General features: G+C 42.2%; 1 protein-coding gene across 10 annotated transcripts in view; it reads right to left on the minus strand.

The window, feature by feature from the left end:
- enah (ENAH actin regulator) overlaps window positions 1-16,122 on the minus strand; it is a 143,507-nt gene that overhangs the window by 71,594 nt on the left and 55,791 nt on the right. For 8 of the 10 annotated variants that reach the window (XM_026194527.2, XM_080289856.1, XM_026194518.2 and 5 more), the window contains exon 1: window positions 8,983-9,681. The exons of the other annotated variants lie outside the window; for them this stretch is intronic. In XM_026194527.2, the coding sequence (XP_026050312.2) occupies window positions 8,983-9,074 (92 nt within the window). In that variant the 5' untranslated portion in view covers window positions 9,075-9,681. Of the gene's footprint in view, window positions 1-8,982; window positions 9,682-16,122 lie in introns of those variants that run through there. 10 annotated transcript variants of the gene reach the window in all.

Genomic DNA, 16,122 nt, shown 5'->3' on the forward strand with positions numbered 1-16,122 from the left:
TGAACCAAAATGAATGTTAGGGAAAGCTTTTCCAAGCTTGGGCGTGGAATCCAGCGGGAGTCCCCGCTGTGAAAATGCACATGAGGAGAAGAATAAAAGACAGAGGTATACTGGGATTGGGAAAGCCATGAAGGTTGTTAAGGCAGAAGTGCAGCTGGCTATAGACAGAAGGAAGGAGTTCAGTGTAGAGGGGCTCTAGGGAGCATCCCAGCCACATCTGCATCCTTCCTTTTCACTCAGCAGCCTGGACTAATTTTTAGCTCACTCTGTGTTGTTGTTGGGTTTTTTTGTTTTCTTTGTTTTCTTTTTAAACTCTCTTTCTAACTTTCTGTCCCACTAACTCAATCTCTTGCTGCCCTCATCTAAACCCTCTTTCCCTCTCATTCTCTTTTCTATTTTATTAGTCAGCCATCGACTACAGTGTGGAGCAGAGAGCTCCTAGCTCATATGGAAGTGATCAGGAGCAGACAGGGAGGGAAGACGGAGGCCCGCAGACAAGAGAAAGATCCTGTTCAACCACTGGGTGCAGTTACAGTACCAGTGTTTAGAGGAAGAGAAAATTAAGAGATTCCAGTGGACTCCAGACTCTTGGGGGTATCTGAATATGTCCAAAAACCTAAATCACCCTAATCTAGACAAGAAGTCAAATAATTTTCAGAATGGATTTGCTCCACATCATATTTGCACCAAAGACTTTTGACATGAAGCTGCAAACAAACAAGAGCAGGAACTGACGATGTTCACACACATTCAGTCCACCTCACTTCTCCTAAACAACTGTGCTTATATCAGACAATAAAGGTGATCCATCAGATGTACTTGTATTACACCCACCTTTTAAACAGGAAACGCCAAACAGGAGAACGTCAGCTACCTGATATGACGTCATGACATTTTTCTGAAACCATTCAGCATGTTTCATAAATGAGATTCAAACTTGAATCAATACATCAAATTTAATGGCAACATGGAAACCCCCTTTATCACATCAGTCAGCGTTCAGAGGAAAAACCAAAATCGACTTGTGAAACCTTGTTAATCAATTAGAATAATCAATACCCGCAGATTTGATATTTGTAAAGTAAGCATGGGTCCACACACACACACACACACACACACACACACACACACACACACACTATCATAGAGCAATGAGAAAATACCCTCTGCTCTTAAGTGTGAGTCATCCACTCTATTAGATGAGGAAAGAAAGAGATGGATCAGGAGAGGACCACCATGTGGCATGATAGCTGTAAAAACACCTGGTGTGTGACAAAGGAGCCATCACTACTAGTGACTATATATAACCCAGTACAGCCCACAATGATGGTGTGCGTGTGGGGCAGCTAGACTGCACTAGCCCTGCAGCCAGATATGAACAGCCACAGCAACATTCAGAAATTGAGCAAGCAAAGGTCAGCGTCTGGCCAGTAATTTAAGCAGGAATCAATAAAGAGATACACTCGTCATTTATAGATGTTGTAAATCCTGGAAAGGGTTTATAAACCCAATGCTGAAAAAATGACTAAAATGACAGGCTTACTACTAGGGCTGCACGATTTTGCATAAAATGAGAATCACGATTTTTTTGCTTAGAATTGAGATCACGATTCTCTCACGATTCTCTTTTCCAGTATAAATATTTATTGCGCTTATTAACTGCACATCAACTTCGTAACAGTTGAAACTGAACATAAAAACAATAAATAAACATAAAAACAACAAATGTCTCACGTTTTGTTGTTGTACTGCTAGAAATTCCGTCTCCACCGTTGCTCGACGCTGCGTGTATAGAGCAGGTAGTGCAACAATACAAAAATAGTTGCGGGACGGCACTGTGTAGCGTTTGTCTAGGGTGTTGATCATTTTCCTAAATCCCTCGTTTTGCACAGTGTTGATGGGAGCCATATCTTTGGTCAGGTGATAAGTAATAGCCTCCGTAATTTCTTTGTGCCTGCGGGAGTTCGACGGGTAGAGGGAAGCGCTGTATAAGGTTCCTGTTATTGATGTTTGGGTGGCTGACCGGGACGGATTTTCTCCTGTCACTTTCTCATCATCCCTGACGTGCTCTCAGTTGTTTTTTTCCCCTGCTAATTTTAGCATCACATGGCACAGCTTCTGTATCACGTGGCATGAGGCTCCGCCCTTGTCATTTGTTGAGCAGGAAGAGTGAGCGCTTGTTTTCATGCAGATTACGTCCCGGATCAAAATGCGGTACAATCGTCGTCGTCGGTTTTTTTTTTTTTTGGTTTTTTTTAATCGTTGTCATTTGGAAATGAGATCGCACATAAGTATGAATCGAGATCGCGATTTTCTAACGATTAATCGTGCAGCCCTGCTTACTACTCTAAATTAGCAATGAGAAACTGGAGAAAAAGCTCCTCAAGGAACAGCAAGACTGAAAAATACCCCAGGAAGCTAACATAACCCTTATTTTTAAATATCTACAAATGAGCCAGAGCTTTAAAATCCCATGGTTAATGCAAGGTGGTTTTGGGCCACGAGAATATTTCCATAGTTCTAGTAGCCGTTACAAGCGCCAGCCCCTTTCTGGGAGTAAACTGCAGCATCTGAGTATTATTGTAGTTCTTACAACTCCATTTTTAGCTTTCTTGGTATAATGGTAAATGGACTGCAACATATAAAGTGCTTTCTGCTACTACTTTTCTATTTTGAGTATGTCTCAGTCATCTAATCAAACAGTGCTTTTTAACATTTGCAGACACACACATTGATGCAGGGTTCAGCATCTTGTACAAACTTTTCCAGCAGTTTCAACTCGTAACAATTCACCTAAACATGCTCAAAGAAGACTCGAAAAGGCTGAGCTACACTTTGTTTTAAGTAGTTCATTTAAAAAAATAAATAAATAAAATAAAAATAAGTAGTTTAAGATGTCCAACTAGGCTAAATAACAAAACATGTCAGTAATCCAACTCCAACATCCAAATTTATTTCTAGCCAACACAGTTTAAAGTCACAAAACATATCAGATGTTCCACACCGCACTGGCTTCCGGAACCAGGCCTACGCATTTTATCTCATGGTCATTACACAGCTAATCACAGAAAATGTTGTTACCGTTAATGACTGTTAAAACAAACTTCTTTTATTCCATTTTAAAGCTATATTACAATACAACTAGTGTCGTCACTCCCTTGATTATTTCCAAGTCACCTAAAGATGTAAAACATTATCATCTGCTAATTACCTGAACCCCTGACTGGACTATTCAAGTTCCAGTCTTATTTAATGAGTTCTAAGGCCAGGTCCACTGAATCCTTTTGGATTCAATTAGGCTTTGTGTAAGTCACTCACAGAAACCATTAGCTGACTGAAGAGCGTGATCCTCAGAGGCTTCGGCCACAGGTGGCACCAATCCCCATCCCACCACACAAACACGCACATCTTTTATTAGTGGCTCAACCTTTTCAGTGTCATCCCCTCAACAAGCCCATTTTGACCTTTCCTTAAATTAAACCGCACACTTTTTCAAATGGGCTACATTACAGTCAAAGAACAACGCTCAGACACATTTGGCTGACCTATTAGTAAGGACACAGCAAATAGAGACAGAAAATTTTACACTTGGCAGAAAACAGGCTGTTTCAAGCATGCACTATTGAACATAACCCAATCCAGATATCGAGTTCTCCAAGGTGTTTGTTCAAGTCGCTGTATATCACTTATATCTAGTGGTTTTTACAGGTAGTTTCCAGGGTTCAGACTGCGGCCTAACTGGGTGCCTGGCACATTTTACAAGGGTCCAATCACAGTTCTATTCACACACGGACAGGGGACACATTGATGGCAGAGCAAGTCTGCACTGAACTCAGCTTTCACTCCTCTTAAACCACTGAAATAAACAACTGCAGCCTTCAGGTGCAAAACTGCAAAGGTCTGGTTCAGCAACAGTCACATCACAATTCTGGTTTATTGTCCACAAAGTTCATAAAATACCTCCAAACTTCTGTTTCTTTGCCAAATACTCCCACAGGACTGGTTTAAAAGCCACAGAGCACCCTTTGTTTAGGTGAAGCTGGACATAAGGCAGTTATGCACTATGCCTTGGAAACTTTGAAAGACTGTCAGAAAGTCTGAAGATCTAATGCTCAAGACAACTTGAAAACATACAAGAAAGTCTGACTCCTTTGAAGTGACAAAGCAAACAAAACCAAGTATAATCTGTCTAATTCAGAGTTAGGGTCAAACTCAATCCCAGCAGATTATCCGATCTCACTGCCAATTAATACTTAGTGCCTCATATGATCCCTTTCCAGAAAACCTATTAGCAAATCTCAGCAGGTTCCAAAATTACAAAGCAACTCTGCAGGTCACCTCCACACAGGCTCCTGCTGTTCATGCATATTCTGCATGTACTTGGAAATCCCAGAACAGAGTCATAGTTCAGAGTGTAAAATATTTCAAATGTAATAATCTTATTTTTTGCAAAATTATCCAGACTAAAAGATCACTATTAATTTCTTAATAACATGGCATGTGAATGGAGAAGATGCTCATGAGGACCATGAAATAACACAGAAACTTAAAGAAATTCAGCATCTGCAGTAATCATGCTAAGCTCTCTAAACAGGCTTCGTTTTAACATTAACATACAGAGCCAGGTTTCAATCAGCTCTCCTCCCAATCACCTACTCACAAGCTCACTATGGCTGGTCAAAATGACCTTTGTTCTGATTTGAAGGCTTGTAAAGTCAAAGGTCAACTATAGGTTATTATCCCAGCCCTGTTTGTTGAGTTATATGGTCCATATCTGGATCCCTTGGTCCATTAGGCGATTTGAATACATTCGGTTTAATTCATTCATTTTGTTTCCCCAACTTTAAAATAAATAAATCTTCATTTCATTCCATGAAAACAAACAAAAAAAATCCAAATGAACATAACATTCGTGCTACTGAGCCAAACTCAAATGTTGTCTGACATTTTAGCAAACAATCATCAATAAATAAACAGAGTCTTCATGTTTAACATCACGTTGCAACTGCTAAATCACCAATGTAGCTACTTGGATCCAACCAAGCCCTTGGGGAAGAAGGCACACAGGCATGAGAACAGAAAATCCTTCAGTCAACTCAGAGTTGACTCGAACACACTCCGACAAACTGAGATTCGAAAACAAACTGCCCAAAAAAACCAAAACCAGACCTTCTGCATGTGGATTTAAACATCTGGTTTTAAAAAAAGAAGGGCATCAGACTTTACACAGGTCGCCATTATTCACCGATTCAGGGTTTAAAACTCTATGCATCACATTTATTATGAATGCAGCAAAAACAAATGATCACAATTATTTAGGGGGACAAGCACGTACAACACTAGCATCCATTAGTACAATACATCCACAATGTAGCTAATACTAATCAATTATCTTCTCTTGATAGTTACAGAAAACCAGAACCGTAGCTTTATGCTCTACATGACATGTAAATTAAAGTCCTTGTCATGCCTTCAGTCTGTGCCAACCATTTCTTAAAACTTTAAAGAAGTCTGCACAAAGGATCAATTCCTGAACAGTTTCAGTTTCTGTTTGTGGAAGCGAAGGGCCCAAAATAACAGACGGCTAGCTTAAACAGATGGTGGCTTATGGATGAAGTGAGAGGCTGCAAGGGCCATTGTAAGTTAAAAATGATTCGGTGTACTGTGAATCATGCAAAGAGAGTAGAGTCAGAAATACACTCAACAAAAATATAAACGCAACACCTTTGTTACTGCTCCCATTCCCCATGGGATGGACGTAGAGACCTAAAATTCATTCCAGATACACAATATAACCATCCCTCCCAAACAGTGTTCACAAATCAGTCCAAATGTAGTAGTGGGCACATCTGCTATATTGAGATAATCCATCCCACCTCACAGGTGTGCCACATCAGGATGCTGATCTGACATCATGAGTAGTGCACAGGTGTACCTCAGACTGCCCACAACAAAAGGCCACCCTGGAATGTGCAGTTTTGTCTCACAGCAAAATGCCACAGATGCCACAAGCAATGAGGGAGCGTGCAATTGGCATGCTGACAGCAGGAATGTCAACCAGATCTGTCGCCCGTGCATTGAATGTTCATTTCTCAACCATAAGCCGTCTCCACAGGCGTTTCAGAGAATATGGCAGCACATCCAACCGGCCTCACAACCGCAGACCTCATGTAACCACACCAGCCCAGGACCTCCACATCCAGCAGGTTCACCTCCAAGATCGTCTGAGACCAGCCACCCAGACAGCTGCTGGAACAATTGGTTTGCACAACCAAACAATTTCTGCACAAACTGTCAGAAACCGTCTCAGGGACGCTCAACTGCATGCCCGTCGTCCTCATCGGGGTCTTGACCTGACTCCAGCTCGTCGCCGTAACAGACTTGTGTGGGCAAATGCTCACATTCGATGGCGTCTGGCACGTTGGAGAGGTGTGCGCTTCACGGATGAATCATGGTTCACATTGTTCAGGGCAGATGGCAGCTGAGAATGTCCCAGTTCTTGCATGGCCAGCATACTCACCGGACATGTCACCCATTGAGCATGTTCGGGATGTGCTTGACCGGCGTATACGACAGCGTGTACCAGTTCCCATGAATATCCAACAACCTCGCACAGCCATTGAAGTGGAGTGGACCAACATTCCACAGGCCACAATTGACAATCTGATAGACTCCATGCGACGATGTGTTGCACTGCATGAGGCAAATGGTGGTCACACCAGATACTGACCGGTTCTGGGTCCCCAGACCCCCAATAGCGCAAAAAAATGCACATTCCAGGGTGGCCTTTTGTTGTGGGCAGTCTGAGGTACACCTGTGCACTACTCATGATGTCAGATCAGCATCCTGATGTGGCACACCTGTGAGGTGGGATGGATTATCTCAATATAGCAGATGTGCCCACTACCACACATTTGGACTGATTTGTGACCACTGTTTGGGAGGGATGGTTATATTGTGTATCTGGAATGAATTTTAGGTCTCTACGTCCATCCCATGGGGAATGGGAGCAAAAACAAAAGTGTTGCGTTTATATTTTTGTTCAGTGTATACAGTGGGGCAAAAAAGTATTTAGTCAGCCACCGATTGTGCAAGTTCCCCCACTTAAAATGATGACAGAGGTCAGTAATTTGCACCAGAGGTACACTTCAACTGTGAGAGACAGAATGTGAAAAAAAAAAATCCATGAATTCACATGGTAGGATTTGTAAAGAATTTATTCGTAAATCAGGGTGGAAAATAAGTATTTGGTCACCTCAAACAAGGAAAATCTCTGGCCCTCACAGACCTGTAACGTCTTCTGTAAGAAGCTTTTCTGTCCCCCACTCGTTACCTGTATGAATGGCACCTGTTTGAACTCATCATCTGTATAAAAGACACCTGTCCACAGCCTCAAACAGTCAGACTCCAAACTCCGCCATGGCCAAGACCAAAGAGCTGTCGAAGGACACCAGGAAAAGTATTGTAGACCTGCACCAGACTGGGAAGAGTGAATCTACAATAGGCAAGCAGCTTGGTGTGAAAAAAATCAACTGTGGGAGCAATCATCAGAAAATGGAAGACATACAAGACCACTGATAATCTCCCTCGATCTGGGGCTCCACACAAGATCTGATCCCGTGGGGTCAAAATGATCATGAGAACAGTGAGCAAAGATCCCAGAACCACACGGGGGGACCTGGTGAATGACCTGCAGAGAGCTGGGACCAAAGTAACAAAGGTCACCATCAGTAACACACTACAACGGCAGGGAATCAAATCCCGCAGTGCCAGACGTGTTCCGCTGCTGAAGCCAGTGCATGTCCAGGCCCGTCTGAAGTTTGCCAGAGAGCACATGGATGATACAGCAGAGGATTGGGAGAATGTCATGTGGTCAGATGAAACCAAAGTAGAACTTTTTGGTATAAACTCAACTCGTCGTGTTTGGAGGAAGAAGAATACTGAGTTGCATCCCAAGAACACCATACCTACTGTGTAGCATGGGGGTGGAAACATCATGCTATGGGGCTGTTTTTCTGCCAAGGGGACAGGACGACTGATCCGTGTTAAGGACAGAATGAATGGGGCCATGTATCGTGAGATTTTGAGCCAAAACCTCCTTCCATCAGTGAGAACTTTGAAGATGAAACGAGGCTGGGTCTTCCAACATGACAATGATCCAAAACACACGGCCCGGGCAACAAAGGAGTGGCTCCGTAAGAAGTATTTGAAAGTCCTGGAGTGGCCTAGCCAGTCTCCAGACCTCAACCCCATAGAAAATCTGTGGCGGGAGTTGAAAGTCCGTGTTGCTCGGCGACAGCCCCAAAACATCACTGCTCTCGAGAAGATCTGCATGGAGGACTGGGCCAAAATACCAGCTACTGTGTGTGCAAACCTGGTAAAGACCTATAGTAAACGTTTGACCTCTGTTATTGCCAACAAAGGTTATGTTACAAAGTATTGAGTTGTATTTTTTTTTTTATTGACCAAATACTTATTTTCCACCCTGATTTACGAATAAATTCTTTACAAATCCTACCATGTGGATTCATGGATTTTTTTTTCACATTCTGTCTCTCACAGTTGAAGTGTACCTCTGGTGCAAATTACTGACCTCTGTCATCATTTTAGGTGGGGGAACTTGCACAATCGGTGGCTGACTAAATACTTTTTTGCCCCACTGTATAGAGTTGGAAATGAGCACTACTGCCCCCCTTTACCTACACCTAGTTTTCCAACAGACATAAATCTGGGTTAAAAGTTTCATTTGATCATTTGTAATCATGCTGAAGTGTTCAGTATGTCAGATTTTGGTTCATGATCCTAATTCTGAAATTGACTAGATAACTTGATAAGAGCACACCAAATCAACAACAATTGTCACTGGTGAAGCATGAGGCATTCTCTTCCCATCGATCAAAAGTGAGCAGCAGTTTCCGTTTAAGGTTCCTATAGAAAGAGCACAAAAGCAGCAGGACTAAGTCTGTGACAACAGATACGTACCGGTGGATTTCCATTTTGGAGGCCAGTACACATCTCTGACTGAGGATGAAGCTGGAGGCTTTGGACTGTGGACCAGAAGACTGGATCTGCATAGCTGCCCACAGCCTTCCTGCTTAAATAACTCAGCCAGCCCCAAGCGTGACTTCTCCCCTACCAGCCCTTTCCGGCTCTTGTTGCAGTTGCTTCAATTTTGCCAAAGTAATATCCCTGCTACCAAACAGCTCTCTTCATCATGCAAAGCAGGGTGCCAGCCACCCCCCTCCCCCTTCTCTTTAAAGTCCCCTTCTCAGGGTGATTCTTTCCTTATGCGTACATGCGACGACAGCAAGTCAGCCAGCAAGTCGGCAAGCGAGGGAACCGTCTAAACAGTCAGCCAGCTGTGTTTTTCCCATGGCAGCGGCACCAGCCAGCAAATACGCGCACGCTTTGGTCTTGGCTTTTCGCCGCCGTAGCGACAGCAGAGGTATCCAGGCAACAGGCTCCTGCACAGCCCACTCCTGCGCTCCTGTGGAAGAGGCTGCTGTGGAGAAATCCACACGGCGGGATCCAGCAGTTCACAGCGGCTCAATTCAGGAGGTTGCAAGCGGGGGCTGAGGCATGAAGGGAGGTATCCTTTACATCTGTCGCTCTCCTTCCCCTCGCCGCTTCTGCTACATCTATCTCATACCTTTTGTCTCTCACTTGATCACCCCTTCTTTCATCTACCCCTCCCCTCCCTCTCTACTTTATCGCTGTGACCATCCACACACTCCCTCTCTCACCATATACCCACCCACCCAACTCTGCTCTCTCACTCTCCTAAATAAATAGACTAAAGAGAGTGAGCAGCCAGATGTAGTGATGTATGGCGGATGTGGAATAAGGATTAGTCGAATATTTCCATCTCTGTTGTCACAGGAGGCAGACATTCGCAGCGAGCACGCAAAGTTCTTCATTTCTTTATTCAGTGTCCTGGCCTGCTTCGGCACAGCTAAAATCCTTTCTTTCACTTTCAGCTATCATCAGCTGGCATTGTGCCGAACAATGTAACATCAACATACATACGTTATGAATCTACCTAACAAGTCAAAATGACCCGCATTGGCGCTCCTAATCAAACATAATATTGGATGGAACATGCGACAGCTTTCTATAAAGGCTCATGTGAAGTAGAATCTGTATATACTGTGGGGGGGGGGGGATTTTCAGCCGACATTTGGGCTTTCCTGCTGTGCTGCGATTCGCTGTTCTGCAGCCTGTACCAGGTTGTATTGGTTGCTATGCCAACTTTTATGTTAAATTGGGAATTTGGGAGTCTTTTTTCCCCCTGTTTTGTTACAAGTATTAAAAGGAGTAGAAGAGCAGATTCACAGCACGCAACCTCCTGCCAGAAAAGCCCCAGCTTTGAACTAGGAATCATTTTGCAGTGAAGTGACAGTACTAACCATCGGACAAACATGCCAACCAGATTAACTTATCAAGTAGTTTACAGCTGGAAACTGAACCTTTCACCACCTTCAGTGTCCAATCAATTTGGGGCATTTATGTCTAGAATTGAGTTTCATAAATTTGCAGGGCCGATTTCATGCTCATTTAGAGATAGATATGTGCCTTTCATCACACTTTCATCCAATATCTTTATTGGAAAAATTCTTTTTCCTTAGGAACAGACTGTAAATGAATATAAACAAGAAAAACAACCTCTGCCTTTTTTCCATTTTAAACAAATGTATCAATGTATTTCTACTATACATGATTGACAGTGCCTTTTCCAGTCCTGAAGATGTGTCTTCCTGAGCAGCTGTCGTGATAAATGATCGACTTGAACACATTTTCCTTTTTTTCAGGGTTAAAATTAGAGTCGTGCTTCACCCTGAAGGCTACAAACTAATTCAAAAGTGGATGTAAATACTACAAGAGCTGAAAATAAAGGACTTTTTAAAAATTATTTCCCATTGGACAGCTGGCTTGACAGGCACTAAATCAGCCTCAATAAAGCAGCGAATTTCTATCAGCGCAGAAGGGCTGACATGTGCTTTCAGGGCAGGACACAGAATGTATAAAAAAAATACACTGAGACAGACACACAAACACAAAATACACAGGGTTCCAAGGGCAGACTGTACTCTTGGAGGTCGGAACAACAAGAGCTGGAGGAGATGCATATATGCGCTTTGGTTCAGCACATGAAATCAGACACTGAGGCAACACTGAAAAACTGAGCACTTCAACACAACACAGGCATACAAACATACGCTGTCATTGTCTCATTTATAAAGTCCGATATACAGCTTTAGATTAAAAAATAAATAGATATGAAGACGTATATAATTACATTAAAATTCCGGTTCGTCCATAAAGTACAGCTGCCAGTGTAAGACAGAACTATTAAAGGGAGAGGTAGCATGTGCCCTGGAAAACGGGGCTTGACGAATGAAAGGTCTATGCAGAGAGCAGTTTGTCACACTCCACTTAAGCACTGAGTCAAAAGCTGCCGAAACCATGCTCACACATCACAAGCTATTACAATCCATTTGGGAGGGGTGAGGAGGAGGAAGAGGGCAGTGTGAGGCACCTGTAATAAGCTATCAGTTATTTCTATCTGAACACCCGTTACAAATGACTTTGGCTGATCACTACAGCCAGTAGTGACTTTGAAAACATCCAGGGTTGTAATTTGGCAATTAACAACACTCTCAGAATTACAAAAGAGGCGAGGTTATTTTGTTCAGAAACACTCCAAACTGTGTGTTTACAAAAACTTCCAGAGAACAGAAAACAGCAGCAAAACCCAGCACTGAACAGCGTAGGCAACAACAACAGATACGCCTTTAAACAACAGTCATATCAGCATAAAGGAGGAGGAGGGGTGGAGGTGGGTTGCCAAGAGGCTTATAGATGTGCAGCAAGTGTGGAAACCTTGTTTAGGGCACCTGTTCTGGTCATTTCCATCGCCGCAGTTTTATATTTAGACTCCAGTTAATTAGCTTTGAATGACTGGCAGTTCAGCTTTTTCCCATGTATTTATCTTAAACTGCGTCTTGGTGCAGTACCTCTGCCTTTACATTACCCGATTATGCTTCACCGTTTCACAAATTGAAAGATTAAACAGCAGGTGGGTGGGACTGCTGTTCTCAAAGCTGTGGCTGCATGCCTGAGATGACCATAGTAGGGATATCCCTCTCTATAATATCACAGCCAGAAGTAGAGAAGACATGAATAAATTTTTTATTTTTTTTTTTAAAAACAACAACTCTGAAGCCTGAGCTTTTGGCTCACATGGATAACCTGTACACATGCTGAAACTTCAGCCAACTTAATATGAGCATCCACCATGCCAACAATGGACAAAAAAATATGGAAAAGCATAATGTGCCTTTTAAGACTTTAGTTGTATAGAACCTTTAGTAATACTGGGATCCAGGGAAACGGGAAAAGGTGAAAAGAGGAGCAGTGTAAGCTCTGAAAAAGAAAGAAATGCTGCAAATAGCTCTACTAATAGAAAGAGAGAAGGAGAAGAAAGAGATGAAGTGAGCAGCACATCTCGTCTCCCCCGAGGCCTGATGCCATTTCAGGTTGTGTCACCGCAGGAGGCTGCCGAGTACAGGTGGCTCAAATGCCACAGACAAACATACACACAGCTCATAAACCGCAAGCTACGTCCCACACAGTTATTTCAAAAGCTAAATAAAACAGCGACGTGCACACATTGTACTGTATACACTGAAAAGAACAATGCTAACAGATTGTATACCACAAAACTCCCAAACTATAGCTACACCACAACGGCTTCCACAGTGTCAGTTTCACAAAGTCTTACATTTAATACAAGAAGAGTGAGTAATGAAGACAAATATTGAGCAGTCATCAACAGAGCCCAGCTGATGCAGGATTTCTAAGGCTGACAGAGATACCAGTATTTGGAGATGTCAAAATACCGGTTATACCAGCTGATGTAACCAGGCACACAACACAAAGAGATTTGCCCAACATTTGTTAGCTGTAGTTCGTCTGGGATAATATGAGATTTTCATTGTTTAAAAATAAACTTGTGTTACTGATACAACAAGTCGTGGATTACTCATTTACTGCTCGGATCAGCTGGTTGTTGTAGCGATGTTTGAAATACCACCGGATGCCCTCTAGTGGATAAACTATTCAACATTAACTACGACAAAATCGTTGAACTGCTTTTGCCCAGTCTCATTTTCCTTTTTAAAAATTTTCTGTCATAAGCATTTTACATAAGCAGGGTGTTTTTTATGACTGTGCGGGTTTGTTCCTGGAGAGCTTAAATTACAATGCATCAATTATACATGTGTGAAAGGCAACGTAATTCATGCACAAGTAGTATAACCAGAATGACTACTAAGCTGTCTGTGTCCACAACAGAGTACAAGTCAAGTTTCAGTCACACCAGCTTTACACATTGTAGAGACACCTGTGAGTCGAGGCACAGGTCACAGTGACACATTTTAACAGAGCAGCTAGTGTTTCCTCAGAGCAGAGTAACGATGAGTCAGGGGTGGATAAATGGCAGTAGAAAATGAAATTAAGAATTAAGACCTCTATTGTTTGCAAATGTCCAGTATTAAATCCCCCAAAGCTGCATGATTTACCTTGGCTTTTTCAAAGAAATAGAACAAAAAAAAAAACAAAAAAAAAACAAAAGTATAAAATCAGTCAAATCACAGAATTAGATGGTACTTTTACTTATTTCTAATCATTAACTATAACTCTGGAGAGAAGTCCTCCTCCCTTTGATGTTAGAAATTAATATTTAGAGGTTGTGACAGGATCCAGCAATGATTCCAGAAAATGTATTTGTTGAAAGTAACATGAGTTAAAGTAACATGAGAAAGTAACATGTTAAAGTAAGTTAAAGTTACAAGTTAACAAGTTAAACAAGTTAACAAGTTAAACAAGTTAAACAAGTTAAAGTAACATGAGTTAAGCCCATCTTCAATATGGACAAATAAAGCAGGGTTTTCATCAAATATGAGTATTTACTTTCTACTTCTAATTTAAATGAATCCAATCTGGAGATCACATGATCAAACGTACAGTATCAATCGTAGCAGTTCTCCTGCTGGTGCTGAAACAGCCCTCCTCTCTATTTACACTCAACAAACAGCCTCCTCTTCCTAATGTGGGTGTGTGTCCGTGTGTTACTGAGGGACGAGGATGACATCATCAGGCTGGTCAGCAGTACTTTTTGCCTCAGCAGGCAAGAGAGGGGGAAAAAAAACAAAAACAAAACAACTATAGCTGACTAAGAGGAGAGGAGCGTGAGGAAGAAAGGGAGCTTTAATTTTTTTGTGTATCTATCTATCTATCTATCTATCTCTCTCTCCAGTTATACTGCAATAGGTATAGGCTGATGGGGGATTCCCATGATGCACTAAGTGTTTCTTCTTCGCTCACTATGTGTTAATAGACCTCTTAATAACATACTTGTTATTAATCTCTGGCTCTCTTCCACAGGATGTCTTTTGTCCCATCTTCCTTTTCTCTCCCCAATTGGTTGCTGCAGATGGCTGCCCCTCACCGATCCTGGTTCTGCTAGAGGTTTTTTTCCTGTTAAAAGGGAGTTTTTCCTTCCCACTGTCGCCAAAGGGATGTCATATGATTGTTGGGTTTTTCTCTGTATGTATTATTGTAGGGTCCTTACAAGATAAAGCACCTTGAGGCGACCGTTGTTGGGATTTGGTGCTGTATAAATAAAATTGAATTGAATAGAATTTTCTGAAACTGTCATATGTAGGAGTATTATAGGAGTATTGGAGAGATTTCGTTCATAGCAGACTGCCATGTTCAAAATAGTTCAATTGGTGACTAAAGCTCCTAGAAGAAGTCAGTTTTGGGATTACCGAGAGATCAAGGCAGGACATTTGAGACTGAAAATTTTGGACAGTAAAGCTTCAAATTAACCATAACACAACAACATTTTATGGATCATTCTACAGCCCCAGTCTCCCAGTTCACATCAGGAATTTTCTTATGAAGTCGTGAACACTTGCTTTAACTTAATGGAGTCACACCTAAACTCCAAATGCTTTTAGTGAGGTATGACTGGCCTTCTGAGCCTAATACCTACATTTGTATGATTCGCTGTATGTGTAGTCTGAATGGGACTTGTTATAGTGCACAGGACAAGGCTTACAGTGAGTTGTATGTGAAGCTGAACACTAAGGAAGGAGAAAAGGATTTGGAGTAAGGGGATAGGGAGAGAGATCGAGCTGGAAAGGATGTACAGCAGATTAAGGTTAGTGATGGAGATGTACTAACAAGTGAAGACAGTGTGCTGAGAAGCACATAAGAAAAGGAATGTCGGTAAAAAAATAAAAAAAAAAGTGGTGATGAGGATGATGAGTGGAAGCAGGTGGTACAGACAACATACCTGTGGAGGTACAGAGGTGTGTATGAGAGAGGGCAATAGATTGTTTAACACAGTCTTGTAGAGTGGGAAGATGCATGGCCTTCTCTATAGTGTGTTGTATCAGAAGTGCTGTAGTAATTACAGATGGATAAAAGTGATTCACTACACAATGAAAGGGAGTAAAGAGAGGAACTGTGGATGAGTCAGAAGTGGCAGAAAACTATGTGCAGGTGGTGCAGGGCATGTATGATGACAGAAGACGATGTCTACAGCAGGAGTGACAGATGGTTTCAAGGTGGGGGTGAGATTACATCAGGAATCAACAGCTTCTGGTGATGGACAGCAAAACAGATAAAGTCAGACAGGAGTCTACATGGAATATTATGTTCACGACAACGCTGCTCTGTAGACAGAGTAGGGAGCAGGTGGAAGAGAGCCTGGAGAGGTTGAGGTATGCTCTGGAGAGAAGAGGAATGAAAGTCAGTGGAAGCACGACAGAATACATATATGTAAATGAGAAGGAGACCGGTGCAACAGCGACAAAACAGAAGTAGAGTTAGTTTATGGTAGTGAGACCTTGTATAATGTGGAAAAGATGGCACTAACAAAAAGACAAGAGAAGCTGAAGGTGACAGAGTGGAAGATTTTCTTTAGGAGAGAGCAGGATGGAAAATTAGAAAATAGATTTGAAATGAGTGTATCATAGTGACAGCTAAGGCTGAACGCTCTGGAAACAAAGTGAGAGAGGCAGGGACGGCTTGAGGGACAGACACCCCCGTTAT

The sequence above is a fragment of the Astatotilapia calliptera genome, chromosome 15, assembly GCF_964374335.1.
Source record: "Astatotilapia calliptera chromosome 15, fAstCal68.1, whole genome shotgun sequence".
Taxonomy (NCBI): Eukaryota; Metazoa; Chordata; class Actinopteri; order Cichliformes; family Cichlidae; genus Astatotilapia; species Astatotilapia calliptera.